The sequence below is a fragment of the Lagenorhynchus albirostris genome, chromosome 1, assembly GCF_949774975.1.
Source record: "Lagenorhynchus albirostris chromosome 1, mLagAlb1.1, whole genome shotgun sequence".
Classification (NCBI taxonomy): Eukaryota; Metazoa; Chordata; class Mammalia; order Artiodactyla; family Delphinidae; genus Lagenorhynchus; species Lagenorhynchus albirostris.
The window spans coordinates 188702931-188716457 of record NC_083095.1 but is presented as its reverse complement, the minus strand read 5'-3'; the positions used below and the strand labels follow the sequence as shown (position 1 = coordinate 188716457).

Below are 13527 nucleotides of genomic sequence, written 5' to 3'. Positions count from 1 at the left end.
ATGGGTTCAGTATTGTAAAGTATATTCACATTGTTGTGCAACCAATCTCCAGAACTTTTCCATCTTGCAGTTTTGAAACTCTATACCAATTAAACAACAATTGCCCATATCCCTCTTCCCCAGCTCCTGGCAACCATGACTCCACTTTTTTTTTCCTCCCCCAAACTAGAGTCTTTTTTTAAAAATACTGAATGGTAGTTGATTTACAATGCGGTGTTAGTACAGCGCAGTGTTTCAGTTATACATATATATAACTGAATATATGTATACACACACACACACACACTTTTTCAGATTCTTTTCCCTTACAGGTTATAACAAAATATTGAGTATAGTCCCCTTTCTATACAGTAGGTCTTTGCTGGTTATCTATTTTATATATAGTCGTGTGTATCTGTTAATCTCAAACTCCTAATTTATCCCTACCCCCTCCTCTACCCTTCAGTAACTATAAGTTTGTTTTTTATGTCTGTGGGTCTACTTCTCTTTTGTAAATAAGTTCATTTGTATCTTTTTTTTTTTAGAATACACATAGGAGTGATATCATATAATATTTGCATTCTACTTCCTGTTTCTATAAATTTGACTATTCTAGATGCCTCAGGTAAGTGAAATCACAGAGTGTTAGTCTTTTTGTGACCAGCGTACTTCACTTATCATAATGTCCTCAAGGTTCATCCATGTTGTAGCATATGTCAGAATTTCCTTTGGTGGACTTCTTTTTTTTTTTTTTAATTTTTTGGCATTGCACGGCATGTGGGATTTTAGTTCCCCCACCAGGGATTGAACCCGCGCCCCCTGCATTGGAAGTGCTGACTCTTAGCCACTTGACTGCCAGAGATTGGTGGGCTTCCTTTTAAAAATGAATTTTCTAAGATATACTTACCAAAATTCCTATGTATCATTTAATATTACGTTCCTCCATGTGTTCAAAGTGCCCCCAATGCTGCATTATGCTGAAACTGCAGAAAGTGTAATACGTCCTTAGAAAGCATCCTTTAGTTACTAATATACTCCTTATGAATATGGTAAGTGTCCACATGGGGATATGTATTATCCTGAATCAGCCAGCATTCACTTCCACAGCCTCTTCTTTGTCAGCACTCTTGCTTAGAATTGTTTTAAGAAGTTTAACGAACAGAAAGGATTGCTGTAAAAAAGCATATTTCAAACATTAACTATATAGACCCTCCATTGATTCTGGAATTCCTGAGCAATTTTAATTTAAAACGCTCATTTTCCGCACTCATGCCTCCAGTGACTAGATTCCTTTCCAGGCTCCACTTCAAGCCTGGATTACTGTGTTCTTTCTCCCTGTTTGGAAAGTTCAGCTTCCCAGAGTTCCTGGATCTCTTCCAAATGTAAAGATTTGGGTCTCTTCCAAGACCTTCGCTGAATGCAGATGCGCCGCTAACTTCTCCAGAGCCCGCCCCTGGGAAACAGGCACAAGGCAGTCTTGGTGGTGAGTAGAAAATACTCTCTCGGAGTCAACCTAGAGCAACTGTTATTCACTCTTTGTAGCTGTGGGAACAATTTCTGTTCTCTCACTGCTTCATGAGGAAGTGGAGGTGCAGTGTGCAGAAGGAGGGTGACCCAGCTGTGGAGAATGCCCCCAATAGGGTCAACGTTGCCCCTTCCCCAGTTTTATTGAGATATAGTTGACATATATCATTGTATTACCTTAGGGTTTGAACACGACGATTTGAAATATCTGTATATTGTGAAATGATTACCACAGTCAATTCAACTAACGTCCATCGCCTCACATAATCACAACTTCTTTCCCTTGGGATGAGAACCTTTAAGATTTATTCCCTTAGCAACTTTCAAATATACAAGAGTATTGTTAACTACAGTCACCATGCTGTACACCACATCCCCAGAACTTATTTGTCTTCTAACTGGAACTTTGTACCTTTTGACCCCCTCCACGCCCACCTCACGCCTCTAAGCACCAATCTGTCATCTGTTTCCACAAGTTGGATTTTTTAAGATTCTCCATATCAGTGAGATTGTACAGTATTTGCCTTTCTCTGTCTGACTGATTTCCCTTAGCCGAATGCCCTTAAGGTTCACTCATGTTGTCACAAATGGCAGGATTTCCTTCTTTTTTTATGGCAGAGAAAAAAATCGATATCTCATATATACATATCATACATACACACACACACACACACACAGAATCTCACATTTTGTTTATTCTTTCATATGTTGATGGACACTTCGTTGTTTCCATGTCTTGGCTATTGTGAGTTATGCTGCAGTGAACCTGGGGTGCTTGTATCTCTTGGAGATAGTGATTTTGTTTCCTTTAGACATACACCCAGAAGTGGGATTGCTGGGTCATATGGCAGTTCTATTTTTAACTTGTTCAGAAACCTACATGCTGTTTTTCATAGTGGCTGCACCAATTTCTATTCCCACCCACAGTGCACAAGCTCCCTTTTTCTCCACACCCGCACCAACACTTGGTATCTCTTATCTTTTTGATGACAGCCGTTCTAACAGCTGTGAGGCCATATCTCATTATGGTTTTTTATAATTTTTTTTTTTTTTTTTTTCTGTTACGCGGGCCTCTCACTGCCGTGGCCTCTCCCGTTGCGGAGCACAGGCTCCGGATGCGCAGGCTCAGCGGCCATGGCTCACGGGCCCAGCCGCTCCGGGGCATGTGGGATCCTCCCAGACCGGGGCACGAACCCGCGTCCCCTGCATCGGCAGGCGGACTCTCAACCACTGCGCCACCAGGGAAGCCCTCATTATGGTTTTGATTTTTGTTTTCCTGATTACTAGTGATGTTCAGCATTTTCTCATGTACCTGTTGGCCATTTGTATATCTTCGTTGGAAAAAAGTCTATTCAGTTTTTAATCAGATTGTTGTTTTTGTGTGTTATGGAGTGTTATGAGTTCCTTATATATATACTTGGATATTAACCCCTTATTAGAGATATGATTTGCAAATATTTTCTCCCTTTTCATTTTGTTGATGGTTCCCTTTGCCGTGCAGAAGGTTTTTCGTTTGGTGTGGTCCCACTTCTTTTTTGTTTTTGTTGCCTTTGCTTTTGGTGTCATATCCAAAAATCACCACCAAAACACATGTCAGGAAGTTTACTCCCATGTTTTCTTCTAGGAGTTTGTGGTTTCAGGTCTTACATTGAAGTCTTTAATCCATTTTGAATTTGGGGCGGAAGGATGATCTAGCTGTGGAGAATTTTCCAAGTGGGACCAACATTATGTCTCTTATACTTTATGTCTCTTAAACTTTCCTAAGTTTCCCAGTTTTAAAAGTTAATTTACTTTTAAAAACTTTTTTTAAATGAATGACCTTCATCCCTGGCCCTCTACCATAGCCCCACTTTTCGTTTCCTTTTAGACTTGCCACAAAAGGTATTTTCCTCATCCAGAATAATTTACCCAAGTCCCTCTCTACCATTCCATAGGTTTCTTGTCCTTTAAATTCATCTAAAACTCACCTACTTCAGGGATCTTTCCCTGATTAAAAGGCACTGCTCTCTGTAGAAATCTGTTTACAAGGAAGTGCATTGTAATTTATATAAGAGAACAATTCCTGAAATGCTTGCAAATTACTTTCTTTATAGATGCAGTATTTTAATGCACAGTCAAGCTCTGTGCTTAAAAGAGCTCTATAATGGGATTAATCACCCTTTTAATTTCTCTTTTGTGTTGTAGGAATGTATACCTATGTGTATATAACTTAAATATAGATGTTTATACGTATATATCTTAAAGTGAATTATAATGAAAATTAATTAGTAGTACTTGTGTTTAATATTCTTGAGATAAGCTGCCCTGCGAATGCTTTGGCTGTGATGTGTGATTGAGTGCAAGGACCCTGCTACGGTTTTGTGTTCCTCAAGAGCAACCGGCACACCGCTCAGCCCATGGTGGGCGCCTAATCCCATAAATTTTGTGTTAACAATTGCTTTATTGTAGCCAAGTTTTTTAAAAGTTTATTTATTTATTATTTATTTATTTTTGGCTGCACTGGGTCTTTGTTGCTGCGCACGGGCTTTATCTAGCTGAGGCGAGTGGGGGCTGCTCTTCGTTGTGGTGCGCGTACTTCTCATTGCGGTGGCTTCTCTTGTTATGGAGCACGGGCTCTACGCGCACGAGCTTCAGTAGTTGTGGCACATGGGCTCAGTAGTTGTGGCTTGCGGGCTCAGTAGTTGTGGCCCAAGAGCTTAGTTGCTCCGCGGCACCTGGGATCTTCCCGGACCAGAGATTGAACCCATGTCCCCTGCATTGGCAGGCGGATTCTTAACCACTGCACCACCAGGGAAGTCCCTAGATTATAACGAGTTGAAGGTAAATGACAGGTAAGGAGCTCAAGATGGTAAGTGTAGATTATTCTTTGGATTATAAAATGAAAAAGGCATATAAAGTATTCACTAGAGGAAAACTGAAGTTGGAAAGGAAGGGGTGTGTTAAGGTAGGAAAATTCCTGAAGAGACAGAATAATTGAATGAGTAAATGATCAATGTTTAGACTCTCCAGTCACGAATAATTAGGTTGAAATAGTCCTCTGCCACTTACTGCTTATATAATGTTAGGCAAGTTATAAAACCTCACGATAGCACAGTTTTCTTATTTGTAATATGGGGATAAGAATAATAATATTTACCTCATAGGTAGGCATAGATCCCGGTTTTGTGGGACCTTGAAATTCATACAATTTGGGGGGTCTTTTAAAGAAAAGGAATAAAAGATAAAAAATTAAAAATTAGACCATGCTTTGGATGACTTGTACAATCGAATGCTTTGAAATTTAAGTTTCATTAGTATCACATTAAATCTGCCACTGCTCATAAAGTTTAATCTCAGAGGATTAAATGCTATAATGAGGTAGACCATAGCCTAATGCCTGGTACCTAGAAAAGGCTCAATAAATGTTGCTGTGACTATTATTTGAACCTGTTTATAGAGTGGTGGGTAGAACCTCTTTAAAGGGAGAGCGTGAAGATACAAGTGTGAGAGAGAGAGAGACAGAGACAGAGAGAGTGAGTGAGTGACTGAGAGAGAGAGAGAGAGAGAGAATTACCAAGGGAGGAAGACACAGGTGGAAATGAGATGCTATAAAATAGAGGCAGGTGAAGAGAATAAGTTTTCAGAGAGCAGAAATTCTTAGTTTGCTGAAAAGGAGGTTACATGTATGCACAAACAAAGTTTTTAGGTGTATAGGAGCTCTTGATGCAAGAAACTCACAATTAATTGCCTCTGTCTTATCTGTAGGTTAGAGGCAAAATCACCTGTTGTGCGTAGAAGAACCCAGGTTGATGATACATTGCTTTAAAGAGCACCTGCATTAGTTCCTTATTGCTGCCATAAGGAACTACCACAAATGTAGTGGCTTAAGGCAACACAGATTTAATATTTTGTAATCTGCAGGTCAGAAGTCTGAAATGCATCGGCAGGGCTGTGTTCCCTCTGGGGGCTCAGGGGAGCATCTGTTCATTGCCTTTTCCAGCTTCTAGAGGCTGCCTGCAACCCTTAGCTCGTGGCCACCTCACTCTGACCTTGGCTTCCATCATCACATCACCTTTTCTGATTCTGACCCTCCAGCCTCCCTATTATAAGGACCCTTATGATTACACTGGGACTTCCTGGTTAATCCAGGATGTTCTCCCCATTTCAAGGGTCCTTAACTTAATGTCACCTGCAAAATCCCTTTGCCATTCACAGGTTCCAGAGATTAAGATAAGGACATCTTTGTGAGGGAGAGAGGGGGCTCTTATTCAACCTACCACATCATCTAGCTGAAACAATAATCAATATTGATTGACTACTGACCCGCTAAAAACGTAACCCAACAAAACGGCTTGTTTGTAAATTTTCCATTGGTGTCCTATTTGTCCTTTTTTAAAATTGCCCTCCAAATGTAAATAAGCCTATTAGAGAACAGTTCTGCTCTAGCTCATTCTTTGTTGCAATTTACAAAAACTTTCATATGTAGTACATAATCTTATTTAATTCCTAGGATAGAACTCCATTGTCAGAAGAAACACACACAAGTATAAAATTCTGGAAGATAACGAGTAATGCATAAGGCTCCCCAAAGACAGAAGTATTCCAGACAATTCCAGAAAAGAGTTGAATTAAAATGATTACAATAACAAATCATCTCCATGATTTATGTAAGTTAATAGGTAGGAAGGCAGAAATATGGGTGCAAATGCTGGTGGGTCCATAGAAAGTTGGAACTTCTTCTTGATTCTTTCTTCCCCTGTCCTCATGCATCCACCTAAGTCACTAGGTCCCACCGAATTCCATGTGTTAAATGTCTTTCACATCTACCCACCTCCCTCTGACCCCATTGCCTGGATTACTAGAACTGCATTCTGATAGGTTTTTCTGCCTCTGTTCTTGCATCAATTGGAGACCTTTTCCCACAATCATCTGGCATGATCTTTTAAAAATGTTACATGAATCTGAGCCTGTTACTCTTCTGCTTTGAAACTGTTTAATGACTTGCCATTGGCCTGAGGATGAAGTTCTTCCTTGCTTACCAGGGCTAACAGGAAACTTCAAAAATAGGGCTGGGTCTCTCTCTCTCTCTCCATGCTATACTCTTGGCACTCAACCCCTCCCATACTATGTACCAGCTTTGTACATGACAATTCCTTCTGCCTGGAATATTCTCATTTTGGTCTTTTCCTCATCTTCCCCACTGTCCCTCACCCCTCCTGCCTGGTTAACTCCAAGTCAGCTTTCTGGTTTTAATGTAACCATCTCTTCTGGGAGGCCACGTCTCCTTTCTGAGAGGTTTTTGTGCTCTTTGATTCAGTTTTAGATGAGATTAAATTAGATTTTCTTGCCATTTCCTCTGCCTTGCACCCCATATTTCCCTAGTTTTAACATTCATCATATTTTTCACTGCTTAATAATCTTCTCTACTTCCAAAATAGACTGTGAACTCTGTGACGGCAGTTGACTGTCTTCTCTGGCTGCTATGCCTGAGTACCCAATGCAATGCTTGTTGCTTACTGACCCTAAATAAATACTTGCTGGATATGAAGGATAAACTATTCTTATTGGTTCAGTTATTCACCTATCAATATATACCGAGTGCCTAATATGTGCTAGGTAGTGCCCTAAGGCTGGGTCTACAAAGGTAAGTAAGACTGACGTGGAACTTAATGTTAGTTTTCATCATAGCCTAACCTGTATTTTGGGTAATTATTTAAGCGACTCCATCTCTGCCACTGTGACTACTTCTTTCATGTGCCCATAGTGCCAGGCATGGGGTGGCTGAAGACAAAGGTGGGCTAACATCAATGGGCTGAATCATTCTGTCCACTAAGTTGTTCAGTGCTTCCTCGGTGGTGGATGCCTTCTGGTAGGCAATTACATGTGATGTGAAAATTTTCATATGTCCATCCACATGCCTCTGCCTAAGATCTTGTCTCTGACCTTTCAGTCTATTTTCTTCCATGCCCTTGATGAGCAGGCCAAGCAATTTGCTGCCACCCAGGAGTCAATATATATTCTCATCCTGAGCCACTTCCTCCATGCAAAGTGGGTAGCAAATACACTGCTCACAGATTCTCTCATCAGGAAAAATTTCCCTTGACACTGTCATTCAAGGTCACCCCTAACTATGACTGTAGTCCCACCACTATCTAGTTTTGTCTTCTACCCACATACCTGGACAACTGAACTGAAAACCAACCTCTAAATTTTTTTTTCTCATTCAGCTGGTAGTAGAAAACCCCCATAGAGCCAGAGATGTGAGCTGAGGCAGAAGCAACTGTGGTGGGTGCAACTGTGGTGGGTGACATGGGGGTGCAGGTTACTTCCTTATGTAGATTACTCTTGTTCATGCTTAATCCCAGATGTACCTTTTCCATCTCATGATGGGTTGCTGCTGGGTTCACGTCTATTTATGACTTGGTGGATCTAACAGAACCCAGCTAGTGATGGGCATTTTTTTTTTTTTAATTTGCTAAAGGAAGGTTTATTGACTACCAAGAATTGACAACATTTTCTGTAGGGTAATCAGATGGGTCATCATATTGTATGTGACATTCTTCCAGATGAATGGGAAGATACCATCAATAATGCTATTGATTGCCCAGATAGAGATTATATTTCGGTAACAGCAAGACAAGAGGACAGACCTTTTTTTTACACTTGCTCACTTTTCCAGACAGATATTTAACGCCTTCTCTTCTCAGAGAGTATTTGGCACACGCTCTGTCTTGTGTATCACATTAATTGCTTTGAGATCTCTCTGCCACGGAGTGCAGCCTGGTGTAAGTATTTTGCTGCATTGGTCTAACCTCCTCAGGACCTCTCTTAACCACTAATTTGGTTTCCCACATTTCCAGGTCCATAGTCTTTCGACTTGTAACCTCCAGACTTGCAAGCTCCATCATCTCCATCGATGAGGAGAAAGTAGGTCCCAGCTTCCTTTTCCAGGTGGACCTTGATGTTGAGGGGCTGCTCATACTGCAGTTTCTGGCCCTTGGTCTCAGTCCTGACCTGGTACAGCTGCTCCTCCAGGGCCCCGATCTGAGGCTGGATCCGGGCGAGCTGAGCACAGTAGTTGCCCTTGGTGTAACAGGCGTTTTCTGACACTTACTGTGCTGGGGTGGGGTGGGTGGGGAGATAAGCTCTTCGAGACTCTGGGACCCATCACTTCAGTAAATACTTTAGAGGTCAGGGGCATGTTGGAACATCCTTTTCAAGGGATGTCATTTTTTGTTCCGTCTTCCCTTACAATACATTGATTTTCAAGCTTGTTGTCATTAATGCCCTGCTAAGGAAACTTTTAAGGTATTTTTTTTGTCTAACAACTTCCCTATAATGGAATATTAACAGTACAGGTATACTGTATATTTGTTGAGGTTACTGTGGCCTTTGGAGGACCACAAATCATTGTATTGTATACATTTTTTGCCCCCTTAGAACCACCTTTTGCCCCCATTACGATGACATCACCCCCAGTAATAATGCACACCCTACTACAAAGAAGGAAGTACAGTATCTGGCTGGTTTCTTTGGCTTCTGGTGACAATACATCCCGCAACTCCGAGTACTGACCCAGCACGTCAAGCATGTGATGTGGAAGATGGCCACATTTGAGTTGGGCCTTTGGCAGAAAAGGGGTTTGCATCATAGGTCCAGGCTGTGATGTAAGCTGTATTGCTGCTTGGGCAATGCAATCTGTCTTTCTTTATGGATTTGGAGCTGTCAGTGATGGCAAAAGATGCAGTGTGTAGATGATGGCGAGCCCAAGGGAGACAGTCACAAATTTGAGGGGGTGCTCTCAGGGCTCACACATGAGAGTGAGGGCCTCCTTAACGGGTGCACACTAGGGGCCTCTCTTGCCTCATCATAATCCTGTCCCGGGGGTCAAGTTCTCTTGACTGCTCCTCTGACCTTGTTGGCTGTAAGGTAACTCTGGTTACTCCTATGTTTTATTCTAGAAACTTTATAGATTTTACATGTAGGGATGTCTAGGATCCATTCTGAGTTAATATGTACTTATGGAGGTTAGTCTCCAGATGAATTGAGATTGATAGATTTCCAGCCTTTCCTAGACTTTTTTTTCCTAATCCTCTCATGCCTTCTTCATGAAATTAAATATTGAGAAATAGGGTTTTTATGTTTTTTTTGGGGGGGATAAAAGGAAAGTTTTGGAGCATCACAAATTGAGATTAAGATTATATGATTATATCTAAGATTTTGTTTTGCTCTCCCCACATTGGGGGCCATATCACCCCATCGAGAACACAAAACCCCAATCACCCTTATATGGGTGTATTCTTATAGGGGTCTTCCTCGTTTTTTTAAAGCTTACATTTTCTTTTTATTTATTTATTTAGGCCATACTGCACGGCATGCGGGATCTTAGTCCCCCCCACCAGGGATTGAACCCAGGCCCCCAGCAGTGGAAGTGTGGAGTTATAGGTGTCTTCTTTTGCTTAGACAATATGAATTTAGTATGCCAACTTCAGATCTGTAATATGGACCAACTTTAGAACACCAAGAGACCTCATCATCAACATAACCGTCACTTCAGTGATGTCTAGCCAAAGATTGTCTAAATGTCCTCAGCACTGTTCACAAGTGCTGAACTAGTGAACTAATGTCCAGCAAATATCAAATATCAATATATATGCTTTATCAGCACTTCCTTTCTCTGGTTTACAGAGCTGTCCCTCCACTTATTCATCTACTCCTTCAATATTTGAGTGCTTCTTACGTGGTAGGCACTGGGTCTGCAGCAGTGAGGTAAAGTCTCTACCTTCTCAGAGTTTACAATCTAGTTCACCTTGTTCCTTCCTCTCCCTTTTCTCCTAGATATCGATCCCAAACATCGGTGCTGTGGTCACAATCTTGAGGTTGCAAAAATTCCTTTGGAAATGGCTGGACTAGACATTTTCCTGATCACTTTCAGATGATTTAGCCACAGAAGAATTCCATAAATTTACCGAAGAAATATGCCGTGGTGGAAAAAGTAGGTATTGGTTTTAGAAGCCAGGTGGCTACGGTCTTTATCCTGACGTTCTCACTCATTGTGAGAGAGTGTATCGTACTTTTAAAAACACCTCCGTGTGAGATTTAAACAGAAAAAGACTTAAGAAAAAACTTCCTACAGTTCTGTATTAATGACAAACGGTGTGTTTCAAAAAACACTGTCTCGGAGACAGAAGAATTATTTCTAGTTTCCTATTTTAATCACAGGAAACTATGCGACTTTCATTAGGTCCCTTCTCCCTTTGAATCTTTCCTCACCTGAAACACAAAGATTACGCCAAAGGTCTCCCGAGTTTTAAAGTAGAAATCAGCTCCGATACAGGGAACCTGTTAGTCTTATTCAACTAATTGTAAAAACTACCTGTGCGTTTTAAAGTTTTACCTGAGCATGTATGGATATTACAAGACCATTAACCCAGCTTTTAAAAATGTGAATAATGTTGTTTTTTCACAACTGAAGTCAGACCAGCAAGCCTAAGAGAGGGAAGGTAATTTCAGAAAATCAAAGGGTGGATGATAGGCCCAAATAAATTCAGGTTTCATACTTGCTTTGGAGATCACCCAGCAGGTAACTGATTGAGTCCTCACCTTATTCAGGCTAGCACGACCCAACCCTCCCCAATTAGCACCCAGCTCTGCCCGCCCAGCTCCGCCCAACAGCTGGATCTGTTTGCAGGTCCCGGAGGCAGCTCCGCCTCCATCCCCTTAAAGCACCCGCCCAGGCCCGCTGCACGTGGATTCGCCGCGGGCGGAGCTGGGAAACTCCGGAGACGTGACGTAGCGGCAATCTTCGGCTGCGGATTGGAGGGCAGGGGAAGGAGGGGTGGGCCGCATTGCCGGAAGTGACGCATGCCGGAAGCGGCTTTCTGCCGAGAAACCGGGGCCGAGGGACTGGAGGTTGGGCCGTGGTGCTCCCAGCCCGGTTTCCACGTCTCCGCCCAGTTCACGGCGGCTTCACTCCTCACGGTTTTTTGTTTTGTTTTGTTTTTTTTCTCTGCAACGTGAGTGGCGTTGCCTCGCAGTGATTTCCGTGGGCGTCGCTAAAGGAGGACCTGGGAGGAGAGGAAGCCGCTGCAAACTGGCCAAGCTCCAGAAGGCGTGGAAGTACCTCCGCGTTTCCCATTTTAACTCGTCGTGAGCAGCGCGCTCTTCCCGGGCCTCGGTGGTCCCGGCACGTTGTGGGTGGTATTCATTGCCCAGACGCTCCGTGTAATTAGGAGAGAGAAAAACCACCGTTTTCCAGCATTTCTCGTGGAGGAGGAGAACTAAGCGATAGGAACATGTCTATTTTCCCTAAAATATCTTTGAGACTTGAGGTTGAAAGCTATCTGAAAGCGGGCTTTATGAATGAGGAGGTAGGTCAGATAAACACGTTAGGTGCTATTTGCAAAAATTCAAATATTTACACGCTTTAGAGAAATAGGAAAATAATTTAAAAGGCAATGAAATGTGTACAGCCGTTGTTTCTTAGTATTCGTCTTTCCGAATGTAAAATATGGTAATATCTTTCTGCAGGTATTTATTGTATGCTTTCCGAGCTAAAAGGTGTATGGGGTGTATGTTTTAACATTTAGGAATGGGAAAGGAGGGAGGGGTAAAAAGCGGTTGTGTGTCTGGCGGGAAGAATGCGCTGAAGGGATTACAAGGGGCAAGACAAGATCCCCGTCTCCGAGAATTTAAGTCCTGTAGAGAAGAAACGCCTGTACTCTTAGAGCGCCTGCCCTGGCGCTCAGGTGAAAGGTTTACTATCGTTCAGTGAGTGCTGCTTAAATGCCACCAGTTGTGCTAGATGAACCGCAGACCTTTATATCTTAATCTGCGCAGTCTTTTTTTGGTAGAGATTTCCTCCCCAATTTTTATAGATGAGAGAACTGAGGGTCCAAAGAGCGACGTTAAGTGAATCAAATTGACACCGCTGTCATGTAACAGTGTTGAAATGTGAAGGTAAAGAGCTCAGGTCCAATGGGAAAAGGAATGGATTTGGGACCCCAAGCCCCTGGTTTGCATCCCAGTGCTTTGAGTGAGTTACTTCACATCCCTTAACCTTTCTTTCCTTTTCTGTGAAATTTGAGGACGGTTAACAGTACTAAAATTTCAAGGTTGTTGTTTTAACGTATTAATCGTAAGTGCAAGCACCTGGCATCGTTTTGGCGCCTAATGGGTCCTCCACAAATGTTCCTTCTGTGTGCTGCTGGCAGTGCCGAGCCCAGAAGTCCTCAGTGAATGTTGATCGTCTTTGATTGCCAAGCCTGTGCTCTCTCCACCTTACCATCCCGCCTGTAGGCAATTTTGTATTTTCCAACTCTTTGGTTTTCTATTCGAAGTGAAGCCGCGTAAATGTTACTCGTTTTCAAAGATTTTGGTGAAGCCATGACTTCTAGGTTTGATTTCTACATTTTATTTCCAGAGGTTATGTTAAGGGGCAAGACAGTACGGAAAGAGAAAATACCTTCTTGATTTCAAAGAACTTATAGTATAAGGAGCGTGTTAAGAGAAATAGAGGCAGTCAGCAGTTTTTTTTCCCAGCAGTTTTTAAAATGGTTAACATTGTTTTATAAAAAAAGATTCAAATGTCTGTCTTTGACACCACTTCTGCCGCAAACCCACTAACTATACGATTTTACAAAAAGAAAACCCATCCCTTTGTAAAAAGTATCAAAGGTAATGGAATATTCAGTTAAAAAAAACAAACCTTGAGAGAGTACGAATATTTTTAGGCTAGTGGATTATTAGGCTGGCAAGTGGTTTATGAAGATTCTGTGAGGCTGGGTATAGTCAAAGATGACAAAAAAAAGGAAATACTTGTCTCAAAAGCTTTAGTTAATTACAAGGAAACTCGGTCGTTTGAGTCTTTATAACTTTATTTCTGACAGGTATCTTGCTACCTGTCTTTATTTGGACAATATCTTTTACATTTAATCATACTATATTAAGAAGCTGATGTTATGGGGGCTCTTTGGGTGACGGTATCAGTGTTACTTACTCTTCAAGTATTGGTGTTTTAAAACGTTACTAACCAATTTGCTCTAG

The 13527-nt window shown here is 41.8% G+C and overlaps 1 protein-coding gene across 8 annotated transcripts in view; it reads left to right on the top strand.

The window, feature by feature from the left end:
* Positions 1–1271: 1271 nt before the first annotated feature.
* The window catches only part of NSUN6 (NOP2/Sun RNA methyltransferase 6), a 108166-nt gene continuing 95910 nt past the window's right edge, over positions 1272–13527 (top strand). For 7 of the 8 annotated variants that reach the window (XM_060162865.1, XM_060162845.1, XM_060162824.1 and 4 more), the window contains exon 1: positions 11363–11852. In XM_060162865.1, the coding sequence (XP_060018848.1) occupies positions 11778–11852 (75 nt within the window). In that variant the 5' untranslated portion in view covers positions 11363–11777. Of the gene's footprint in view, positions 1463–11362; positions 11853–13527 lie in introns of those variants that run through there. The other variant, XM_060162883.1, reaches the window with a different exon arrangement.